Source organism: Magallana gigas, chromosome 9 (assembly GCF_963853765.1).
Source record: "Magallana gigas chromosome 9, xbMagGiga1.1, whole genome shotgun sequence".
Lineage (NCBI taxonomy): Eukaryota > Metazoa > Mollusca > Bivalvia > Ostreida > Ostreidae > Magallana > Magallana gigas.
This window is the reverse complement of record NC_088861.1, coordinates 10,610,332-10,623,215: the sequence shown is the minus strand read 5'-3', so window position 1 is coordinate 10,623,215 and position 12,884 is coordinate 10,610,332. Positions and strand designations below refer to the sequence as shown.

General features: G+C 32.8%; 1 protein-coding gene across 1 annotated transcript; it reads left to right on the top strand.

The window, feature by feature from the left end:
* Positions 1-1,954: 1,954 nt before the first annotated feature.
* On the top strand, positions 1,955-11,362 carry LOC105324695 (uncharacterized). Its single transcript, XM_066071715.1, has 4 exons — positions 1,955-2,180; positions 7,170-7,299; positions 9,088-9,218; positions 10,605-11,362. Exons 1-4 carry the CDS (start codon positions 2,123-2,125, stop codon positions 10,886-10,888), a joined length of 603 nt encoding a protein of 200 aa, XP_065927787.1. The 5' UTR covers positions 1,955-2,122; the 3' UTR covers positions 10,889-11,362.
* Positions 11,363-12,884: the final 1,522 nt, after the last annotated feature.

Below are 12,884 nucleotides of genomic sequence, written 5' to 3'. Positions count from 1 at the left end.
TTTGATAAAATAGAGAGTTATTCATTAGTAATGTCTATAGTTACTAGTGAGTGCATATGTCAGTTTAAGTCACTCAACGCTAGTGACAGGGAAAACGGTGTCAAATACAAGGAGAAGATTTCACACGGCGAAACTTTTCTCAGCATCTTTCCTAATTAACACAAATTCTGAAATATATTTAATAAAAACATAACTTGAATTAGATACATTTTGAACATTGGTAGTTATGTGACAGACATATGCCCATATTCACACCTGTGTCTTAGGTAAGGTAGATTTAAGGCGTAAGCCTAGTTCAGGTAAACTGTATTTAAATCCCATTTGAGCTGAGTTCACTTTGAACTCATCTGTATTTCACACTTAAAATAAAACTTGTTTTACCTGAACCTCTCTTTTGTTTGCTTTATTAATTTGGTATTGCATGTACAATAGCTGGGAAGAAAGGTCCAAATTTTACGGAACTCGAAAAGTGTATACCCTTATTGATTTTGTGGGGTCAAAAAAGAAAAGGATATAATTGAAAACAAAGCTACTGATGCTAAAATGATCCAGAAGAAAAATTTGAATGGGAAAAATTATTACTGAAAATGCCTTATTAGAAGCATTCTGATGGCCTGTCTCCCCTGATTGGGACGTTGTGGTACTGGAACTGGAACGATGGGGTCATTGATATCAGCATCGCCATGAATGGCAAACGACCATTCCACTTTCTACGCATGTTGTATAATATTACACATGACACTATATTACATGTAGTACAGTTTGAAGTTTTAGGCTGAGCTTTATTCTGAGGCAGGGAAACATTCTTTTAAAAATTCCAAAGGCATTTTCAATTTTAACCCGAGAATGACAGTGTGCAATGTTAAAAACTATTTCAGGTCTAGTGTTACAATGTAATAACGGTGTTATTAAATATTGTCGAAGCGGATATCCATTGTCAACCAATAATATTCCGTCTATCTCGTGTCTCTTAAACGAGGCGCAAAGATTCTGCTATCATGGGTGCTGCCTGGCCATCTAGCTACAATATTTGTGAAATTACTCTCGTGATCACATATAGCTTGCACATTAATAGAAAAGATTCCTTTTCTATTTCTGTAAACTTTTGAATTTCTACCTCTAGGGGACTGAATTGATATGCGGGTACAATCGATTGCACCAACTACTCCGGGAATTCTTCCAATGTCCATGAAACCCCTCTGTACCTGAAATAGGTTGTTACCTTGAGGAAACTGAATAACTTCCCTTGATGCCAAAGCATGGGAAACTCTTTTAACAACCCTACTTATTGTTGACTGTGAAATCCCAAATAAATCCCCATTCACTTGCTGAAATGCTCCTGTAGCAAAAAATCTTAACGTTATCAAAAGCTGGTTGAGGGGTGGAACTGACATCAGTTTCCTCTGATTTGGTTCTAGATCATTCGAAGCATGTCCATTATAAGGAGAGTGTCACGTTTACAAAAACGGAATCTCACCAAAAAAATCTTCATCATAAAAAAGAAATGGATCTAATCTATCACGGATAGTTCTTGGTCGTCTAACAAACAGTTGGTCAATACGTTCAAGCATTTCTACCCCATCTATGTGGTCTTTTATAGTTAGAATAATACTATCTTTCTCATTTAAACCTACCCAAGACCAGGTTTAGGTTTACCCAAATTTCTGAGAAGAGCTCACTCCTGAGAAGCAGGTATGAAACAGATTTAAAAAATGTGAGTCCTTCTTACAGCTAAACCTGGTTTAAACATAGGTGTGAATGTGGGCAATAATCTGTTTACACTGTAAACCTAGTCTGTCTTATCTTCAAATTAAATTACTTTTAAACATAAGTTTAATATGTAGGCCTGTCTTCCCGATATACCCCAAAAACCATGGTGTTTTGACACAGATATCATATGGGGTAGGTCTAAGTTGATTGGTTCTTATGCTCACGTTTTCACTACTGTAGAGGTCACGAACAAACTAAAGCGCAATTTAAACACCCAGCAGAACAAAAACAACAATTTTGACGACCCACCTCTTTCAAAGATGCAGGCCTTTTAAAAATAAACTACGGTCAATTGTAAGTTTAGTCAGGTGTTAACTAGATCTCAGGAAGTTGCTCCTAAATTGGTCCGGGAATGCGGAAAACAATGTATAAATACGGAGTTTTAGTGATCAACTTTCTCCTTGTAACAGGTAAGTTTACCTTGCGTGTTGATATTTTTAACCTATTTAGCTGGTGTCTTGGGGTAATTTTGTTATTGTCGTCGTGGGATGGGATGGTTCATTAACTGTGACATGAATATACAGTGTATAGTCGGGTATAATGTCTGCTGGTACAAAAAAATTAGCATAAAGTAAAAACAGATTATTCCGCCGATAAAATTATACGGGGATAAATTTTTGTGAATTATCATCTACGTCATTTAAAAATGTTAAGAGATATATCTTATTGTATAAAGAGCAGATTTAAAAAAGTTAGGATATATAGACATAAACAGATATAAAGAAGTCGTGGTGAACACGAATTGAATCCGACATTCATCTCTCTCTCTCTCTCTCTCTCTCTCTCTCTCTCTCTCTCTCTCTCTCTCTCTCTCTCTCTCAAGTACAACTCTTTCCTCGCTACTCTCTCAGCATTAATTACGTCGTTTAAATACAGAGAGAGAGAGAGAGAGAGAGAGAGAGAGAGAGAGAGAGAGAGAGAGAGAGAGAGAGAGAGAAATCATGTCTTTTCCTTAAATACACGTGTATTCCACTATAAACTTTTTACTCTGTAATAGTTAGGGTTTTGATATTAACACATTTTAATTAGATGTTTACCATGTGGATCGCTATCACAATGGTCGGGGATTCGTGTACGTATATAATTATAGAACATACGTTCCAGTAAACACGTATATTATTTACCCTTTAAAGTTCACCATTTATTTCAGTATAATTATGCTACATACTAACAGCGAGGCGTGAGGCGTTTTTACTGCCTGCATGATCCAATATATCTGATATTTCTTGCCTTTATGCCATAATTGATGCAAATATCTACAATAAAAACTTTTTTTTTAAATTCATTTTTATTTCACGATTCTCTAGCTCTTTACATATTATACATATTGTAATTTGATGTCAATTTTGTCCTGCATTTAAAAAGAACCCTTTTAAATAATTTTGAAAAAAAAATTCTAACCTTGCTTATAGTGCAGAGAATCCACTAATCTATAGAGGGGGCCAGGAAATCCCTCTCCCTCTTTGAAAAGTTTAACTTATAAGTCACCATTATGACAGTAAACAGGTAAAGTTAAAATTTACCAAAAATAGGCCGATGATATCTCCCCACCCCACCCTCATGCATAAAAAGTTAATAATTATATAATCCTCGCACTATCCCCCAACGGAAAAATCGGGAGTACATGTATATATACATAGATACACATAGATAAAAGATACAGAGACTTATGGATATCATATTGCTGTCTTTTACCCCCCCCCCCCCTTTTTTTTTGGGGGGGGGGGGTGTAGTGTAAGACTGCTTCAATAAGAAAAAGCAGCTCGTTATTTCAGAAGAATCTTCTATTTCTCTTGCTATATACATAAGCATGAATTATATATACTCTTAACATAAATAACAAACACATAATCTTTTATGTACAAAAATCAATCTTAAAATAGTACGACTTTTTAAAAATGGTCTAAACCCAAATGGGCCTTTTTTCAATGTTTAACAACCCTTGGAAAAAATTCCATCCAACTTGTGGGAATTTTTTTAAATGATAATACTCCACAAACACCATAGTTTGTATTAGAATTTTCCTTAGAATTCGTACAGCTTGTCGATAAAATTACAAAAGCACTTGCACTTAAGGAAGAAATATTTTTTATTTACAATATCACACCAGTTTATTCTTTACAACGTTACAATTGATGATGTCTTGAGCGACCTCATGCTGTCTTTACCATAATACAGAGCTAAAGAATGCCTGAATGGGTGCATTGATTGTAAGATTTGTTTCATAAGGCTTCGTGCAATAGCGATATTTACATGTATGATAAAGGAGTTGCCCAACTTGATTAATTTAAAAAAAAAATATGATAGTGAATATGAAAAATGATTAGTTTTGAAAAAAAAGCGAATAAAAAATATCTTTTTTCATGAAAAAGAATTCGGAAGGATTTAAAAGAAGGAAAAAAGACTGCAATGACATTAAAATGTGTTTATAGGAACATCAAGCTAAATTTTATTTTGATATTACTTTGTAGAATCGCCGAACAGAATTTTTACTTAAATCTTACTAATAAATCTCACTTGTAGATCAATATCAATATGTATACGATGCATGATGGCCATCATAAACCAAAATTTATTCATTATTTCACTCCCTGTATTATGAAACTGCTATAGAGAAGGCCAAAAAAATTACTAGACGCCACATTAGGAGAAAGGAATAAATTAAAATAGATACTGAAAATTGCGAGCTGAATAAACGACTCTCTCTCTCTCTCTCTCTCTCTCTCTCTCTCTCTCTCTCTCTCTCTGTAATCTATGACCTAGATTATACGAATATAGGTACATATATACCTAGATTCTAGGTATATATGTACCTATATTCGTATATTTGGTACAAAAACACCGTAATTCGTAATCACCAAAGTGTATAGATTTGATTAAATTTATTTAAAAATACATTGTCAGGACCATTATTTAAACAATAAAATCCTTTCTTTGGTGATTCTTGTGGGTTATGAAGGTAGCGATCACTGCAGAAAAGATTAACAATTTACAGGAAATAATTGCAAGCACATTCTTACAATGCTTATAAACGGAGCTACGCCGGAGGGGTCATCTTAAACTAAAATTTATTCATTAATTCTCTCACTGAAACTATTATAGAGGAGGCCAAAAATTTACCAGACATCATATTGTTATGTAATAAATTACCAATGTTATATGTCCCTTAAATTAATAAGTAGCGTCATATATATAATTATATATATATAAAACTTGACAAATTGCCACGATCGACTATATATACAACTCTCTTAAAAGTACATTTAGGCACAAACAAGTAACTATATGCATTGAAACACATTTTTCTGGTCACTTCAAAAAGTACATTTAGTCATAAAGTGTATATATATGTATGAAAATACAGTTAAAGGGTCAATAATGTGTGGTCAATGAATTGCTTTGGGGTTCAATGAAAAGTAGGTTTCCTTCAACGGTGACCCTGATGTAGTAAATACTAGGGGAGAGCCCTGTACCCACACTACAAACACGTGCATAAATTACACGTAGTGGCCTTCGGTCACGTGCGCAACGTTGAAGGAGAAAATAAAAACTTGCAATAGGGACAGCAACTTGAAGTATATTTGTGAAAGATAAGACTGGGTGATAAATATTCATTGAATTGAAGTGTCTTATGATAGCGTTTTGACATGTAATTGCCAAAGTCGATCGATAAAAATAAAAACTCAAATTAGAAAAAAACCCTCCGTTTTTCACTTGGTTGTTTGGTCGACCGAAATATAGATAAATAGATCCATTTTATTGATGTAATTGATAAGATACCCGCGCTCTTTTCATCCAGGTAGAGACCGCCGTTCTCTTTCATATTTCACGAAATTTTTTCCAATGGAAGGATTCAATTTTTTTTTCCACTGAAAGTTTGGCTCTCTTCATTCACTCAAGGCATCTGTCTGATAGTTAAAATCCTTTCGTATATAATCCTAGCAGAAAAATTCACTTAAAAACTATCATTTTTAAATGCACTTTTCAGAGAGCCTCCAATTGAACTGCCAAAAATGAATTCATAGCATTTAAGTACATCAATTTATCAGGGATATCTTAAAGTTCAAATTTCTTTCACTGATTCGAAACTAAATACACATAGAAGTTAAGATGCAATTTCATGAATGTCAAATTCACATCTGGCGGAGATAACCCTTTTTTGAGTTTTTTAAAAGGTTTGTTAAGGTTACGGCCTGGGAGGAATTCTTTTACTATAATGGCGTATTCTCTTTTAAATGGGTAAACATCTGATTTATACAGTAACTCTATTTCAGTAAGTACATATAAATATTTCTAGCTATGTACACATTTGATATAGAAAGTGCAACTCTATTTAAAAGGATATTTTTGTTTCGAAAAATTTAAATTGATTGCGATAGTTCAGGCTTCATTTGATATGGAAAGTGCAACTCTATTTAGATAAAGTTATAAGGACATTTTGTTATTTTAGAAATTTTAAAATTACAATGATCCGTGGTTTAGGCTTCAACTTTACCAAATTACAATTATAAGAAAATCCTTTTAAGACGCTCATATAAAAACGTGTAAACGCTGATATGCTGTAAATTTTCGATGATATCAACCCAACACCTTCGCTTGGCCTTGTTTGATATTGATGCCAGATTTATCCAATTGTAGACCTCATAAATCACATGTACCGTAAGTTGATAACCAAGCTAGGCTATTGGGGACCTGTTCTGCGTTCCGAAGGCCGACCACCAAAACACTTTATATTTGAATTACTTTTTAAAGTACAGATAATATATTGTTAGAGAAAGGTCAAGTGGAGAAAATCAGAACACTGACTTAAATCAAAATATGAAGGTTTCGTGTTTTTGCTCACCCTGAAGATTTTCTATGTATATTTATGATGTCGAATAAAGTATGTAAGCGGATGAATTTTCAGTCACAAATTATCTATTTATTGCATTTCTGTACATGAAGTTTGTTTCGAACTACCCCCTCCACCCAAACCATCCAATCTAGATCAAGTCGCATACTTCGCTCTAGTTTATCATTTCTATGCCATTAAAACCATAATTCTTTCAGTCTTTTTTTTGACAGACACAAACCATGGCAAGAGTTATAAACTAGCATTTATTTTTCAAGCTACAAGTCGTTATGTGAACCTAATAAGTGAAGACGCTCAATATATTGTTTTATTGTGTAGTCAGTGATTAAGGTTTTTTTTTAATTTTATCTGTAGTCGTTTGATATAAGTTTTGTTTTATTGTGAAGTCTTTAGATAAGTTTTTGATTTTATTTTTGTCGCTCAATACAATAAGTTTTATTGTATTGTGTTGCCATTGAATAAGTTTTTTGATTTTATTGTAGTTGCTCCATATAAGTTTTGTTTTAATTGTGTAGTCAGTGATTAAGTTTTTGGTTTTATCTTGTAGTGACCGTAGGTGATCCGGACGTATTTCCGAGCGACGAAGACTGCTCCTTCGTAAACTGTAGGAGCAACCATACAAACCACACATGCTGTTCTAATGATGCTCACAAACCTGTCAGCGACGATACTTCCATGTATGTACATAATACATTGGAGAGAGAGAGAGAGAGAGAGAGAGAGAGAGAGAGAGAGAGAGAGAGAGAGAGAGAGAGAGAGTACAAACCACGCATTCTAAATCTTCGCCATATATCATTCACCTATCAGATATTTATAACCTAAATTTTATTTATCTTGTACTGTGTACACAATTTTGAAAATCAAAGAAACAAAGGAATAAGGTCATTTTGTATTTTCATAACACATCTCTCTTTTGCATAAAAGCAATCCCAAGAAATCAACAAATGGGAGCTTCGAACTAGAATAATAGTACCCTTATTATCATGTTTTTTTCCTCGTCTAATACATGGTGTGGAGAGAGAGAGAGAGAGAGAGAGAGAGAGAGAGAGAGAGAGAGAGAGAGAGAGAGAGAGAGAGAGAGAGAGATTCAAACATTCTTTTGTAATTAAATATTGTTTATCATTCTGGACTCATTTTACTGGGGTTTATAAATTACTCAAATGTGTAGAAGAAAGGTATGTCCTCACAGTATATATTAAGGTCACCACGCTTTATGACTTGGGTTAACAATAATCCCATTCTTTCAACAACAAAAATTAATTATTTGTAAATATTATATAGCAAAATTGAAACCGGCATACGAACTACACTAGTTTCAACTAAATACGTAACAATGAAAACAAGAAATCATATTGACGCAAGCGTCAAATGGGCCGCAAAAAATATAATTGTTGTATGAATCATTGGTTGTTTACATAAAACACACCACAAAGAAGAAAATAAAAGTTGGTTGTACTAATTTTTATGGTAAATTCTAATATACTTTCAGCAACTTGTTTTGAAGTTTGACATTTTACTATCATCATAAAGAATCGAGTTCATTACTGTAAGCATTTCTAACAGTAATTGTATGGTCATTGCCATAGTATGAAGTAATATGGAGAAGATATTGATTTGTACATAACTGTAATACAATAAGTTCAACTCATCATTTTTCTCTTGGAGATTATGTATTTCAAACCATTTTTTTTTGTTGCATTGTATTGAATAAAAACTTAATGCATTAGTTTATATGATTTTAAGGGACCACATGATAAAATATTAATAGATTAGTTCAAATTTTCCAGTCAATTTAAATTTTCATTTCTGTCTTATTTTTGCGTAAATAATTGATATGGACATAATTTCATGATAATTTCTACCACATTTTACATGGAAATATAATAAATACACAAAAAAGTCATTTTATTTGACACGGCACATAGAAATTCAAATATATCATTTATATAAAATTTAATGACATTCAGGTCTGTAGTATTTCGGGTCTATAGTATGTCCCGCATACCGATCCCGATGCATTGTTTTGAAAAGAATGGAGAACTCCGAAATTTTCCGAATAGATTATAGTCTCGATAAAAACGCGCCAAACACGACAGTCTACTAAGTATGACCTATTTTTCATTTACGAATAAAACCAAAAATATGTGATATTTTTATTAGGCATAAAACATATTTCTACATGCAAATTTACTTTCAATTCATAAAAAGAAGCAAAATATTAATTCTATTAAAAAAGAACTATCCCGCAGAAACGCAGTAACACTATTTAAATGTATATCAAATAACGGACCGCCTTCCGGCGGCCCGTAATGATAACCAGTATCTTACAGCAAAGGAAAGTTGAAAAAACAAACTGAGCATAATATTGCAAAAAATTGATAGACATACATTCGTTACTTTTACTCGTTCTCTGTAATTCGAAAACCTATGAATGCAACAATAAAAAAAATTAAATCATCTTTCAGAGCGAGCACCACCGCCGCCATTTTCTTTGTTGCTGTGATCGGCTCTTTGTTGACCGTGATCTGTATGATGTTTTTCTGCATGAACTGTGAAAAGATGTGCAACCGTCTCTACAAAAAAGGGCATGCATCAGGTAGTATTTTATATTATCATACTTTCATGTTAAATACTGAAATCTGATTGGTTTAGACGCAGTTGATAATCCGTTCTATTACCCTCAGCGTTAGCAACACGCTTGGCAACGGGTAACACGCTTCGCGTCGGTTGACAATAGTGTTCTCAGGATGTCAAATTCAACTGTTACCCTCCCAATCAGGCACTATTTATATTTAAATTAACGTGTATCGTCTACCTAATAATGTGTGCCATGAGGATTTTTTCTTAAATTAAAAGTACTTTGGTTTCACCACTATCTGTCAACACCAATTTCGTGAATTAACTGAAAATTACAGTTTCAAGTTGTGGACGGATCATCGGATCATCTTATCGGTTCAAGTTATCAAATCTGCATTATAATGAAAATTTAATTTATAGTGGATAAACGCAATAACGAAATCGGTATTCAACAAATATTGATGAATTCATATCATACCATTCATTCGTAAAAACTGGAATAATATATATAAGTACACATTATTGTATTAACGTTAACTATGCCACCGTATAAACCTTTACAAATTTGCTTTTATTAATTTATGAGTTTCCAAAAGATATATGAATAATTATTATCGATAATTAACTTCAGCATACCTTGCAAAAGCAAAGTGAAACAGAAAATGCATGATTATTTAGCATTAATTGCGGTGGAAATGGTTTCTTTTAATTTACATGTATAAGTCAGAGTTCATGTATCTTTGATCAGAACTGAATTTGACCCATCTTATCCAATATTTATACTAAATCGCTTAATATTTATCCATCATTTTTTGATCTGTTGATAGTAATGATTCCGTATTAATTTCTTTTTATAGCTTGTCCCAAAATATTAAGCAGTACATTTTGATCATTTTTAATAAAGATATACACATATTTGTGAAAGAAGTTTAATTGAAATTGATAAAAGGGAAATTATCAAAGTTAATTTCATTCACACATTATCATTTTTCACTCGGAAAAATTCACAATTCACAAAATTTGATTTCTTACGGAGATTTGAAATGGGCAATGTTGACTTCTTTTCTCCATTTGGAAGGCACTCAGGATACCTCATACAAGTTTTTAACGTTATCATCCGGGTGTGTTGCAATTAAAATAATCCTCATAGCCTCGCATTATTTAGACATGTATTAAAAGCTGGTATTAAGCAAGAGGGGCGTTTTAACGTAGAAATCTTGAAAAAAAAAATCAAAGTTTAGAATCAACATCGTTTGAACCCTGATCTATTTAAAAATGTTGACAATTTTAATTTTAATTCCCATTTTAAAAACAAAATGAGAATCGAGGATATCTTCAGACAGAGTATAAAGCAACAAATGGAAATATCTCACCTTGATCTATATGTACAATCTCTTTATTTCAGGTCAAAGGTCATCAGTTGACACTGTATCTGCCGCAGTGCAAACGAACTCTGAGGCCTCTCCGCCTCCATATGCTGTCCTGGATCTGTATCAGTGTCCGTGTACTTTAATGGAGGACGGCGTCGTGTTTGAAATGCACATTCCAAGATGTCCGTCGTATGTCAAAGACCCCCCTAATTACCTGGACGCGATACAGAGTGACGAAGTTACGGTGACAGTACAAAACGAGACTGAGGAAAATGATACAGCGATCGAATTTTCAGTAGATTCGAGTGCTGTTGCGTGATATTTGCCAGAGAAAAGCTGTCAGTAATTTTTTGATAATTATATTGTTTTTAATTTTGAATTTAATTATTTTTTTTCAATGTCTATCTGACACTATCTTTTGTTGGCCACATGTATATTATTTTTGATATTGTTGTTTGTTTTTCCCTCCTTGAAAATGCTAATATTCATTTTTTCAATGAATTTTCTTTTTATATCATTCATTACTGAATTGCTTACTTTTAAAAAATCCTATATTCAAAATCCGAGATTTTTTCATGACTGCACGTGCATGTATATCGTTCTGATATTAATGCCATTTGATACGAAACACGGATGCTGATGTTGTTCTCATTTGCATATGTTGGTTGACACCATATCATCAACTTTTTATTCAGGGTAAATTAATCTATTTCTTGAATACCGGTACATTGTGTACATGTACATAGAAATGTCATTATATGGTATAATAAACATGTAAATACTGGAAGAACAATTTTTTGGAATTTGTTATAATACTCATTCTTAATGAATGGAACGTAGTTTAGAATGTTATTTTATATTACCGAATTTTATATGCATACTGTAAAGCTATCCTTCGTTTAACAAGGGTTTTATAAGGTACGATTATTTTACATGTCAAATATCATGCACACATATATTTTTATACATGTATATAGATGTTAAAATGATTGTGTTTTTGTACGAAAAATTGACACAGCGTGAGTGTATTAAAATATAGTAAAATCGTAGCATGTTCATAATTATGCGAATATTTTTATGATACATGTAAATGCCTTTACAACTTTGCCTTGATGGGTGTGCAATGATACGTCATTTTATAAGATTAAATCTACTATTCATGTATGGATTATATGCCGAGGAGAAGCTAGTTACACGAATGTATAAGTACTTAAAAATATCCGTTTGAAAGTTAATAGAAATCGCAATGTTCACAAAGAGTTATGAATGTTAGTTACTCAGGAGTGTACATTTACATGTCAGAACATATTAACTATTTTTGCCCATGTCTGTTGATGTGAATAAATAGTTGAACCAAAAAACTACCGGTATATCTTGAGAAGTTTTTGTGTGTGTCTAAGCAGTGCACTTTACAGTCATTTCAATTTTTAAATCATATTGTGTGCATTACATACGTATACATAAACTTATATTTAATTTTTGGGAGTTGATTTTAATCAACTCTCATATGTACTTTCTCTGGCAAACCGAAAGTGAAACAGTGTTTGGACCTAAGCACAAATCATCACCGCTGACAAGACTACGGTCTTGAAAATAATAGAAAAAAAATTCGATGTAATGTATGCTGAAGCATTGTTTTTCAAGGAAACTTATCTATAAACACTTTGAAAATAGTCAAATTTTTAATACTACGAACAAATGAGATATTTTTGTAGTCTCATGTATTCCTACGCCAGAGTTAATATAGTCTCGTTCAACCAGACGCTCGGCTGTCTCCGTAAATCTGCGACAAGCAGAGAGGGGGCTCTCTTGCTTGTCGGATATTTACGAAGACAGTCGAGCGTCTAGTTAAATGAGACTAGAGTTCGATATCAATAGTGCTTGGATCCATACAACTTTTAGAATTGTTTTGATAACTAATACATACTAGTAGTTGAAATCTATCTTTAAATATTACACAACATGATTCATATGGGGTTTCTCGAAATTCTTGTCGGAAAAGTCGAAAAATTCATTTTATAAAAAGTGTGTATTCAAATACAAACTAGAAACTAATTGCCATGCAAGACTAATTGATTTTAAAATAAATGATAATCCATAAAATCAACTCCCGTCAGTACTTCAGTACTTTGATTCCAATTCTCTTCATAAAAAATTAAGTGTTTACCTTCGTTTCACTAAGTTTTAGTTATTGTTACGAACATAATTGGATCAATCTATTTTCGGTCTCTCACCCCTGAAATAGAAGAAAAAAAACCAATGAATAATTAATAAAATTAAGAAATGATTGATTCATACAATAATTTCCGGATTCG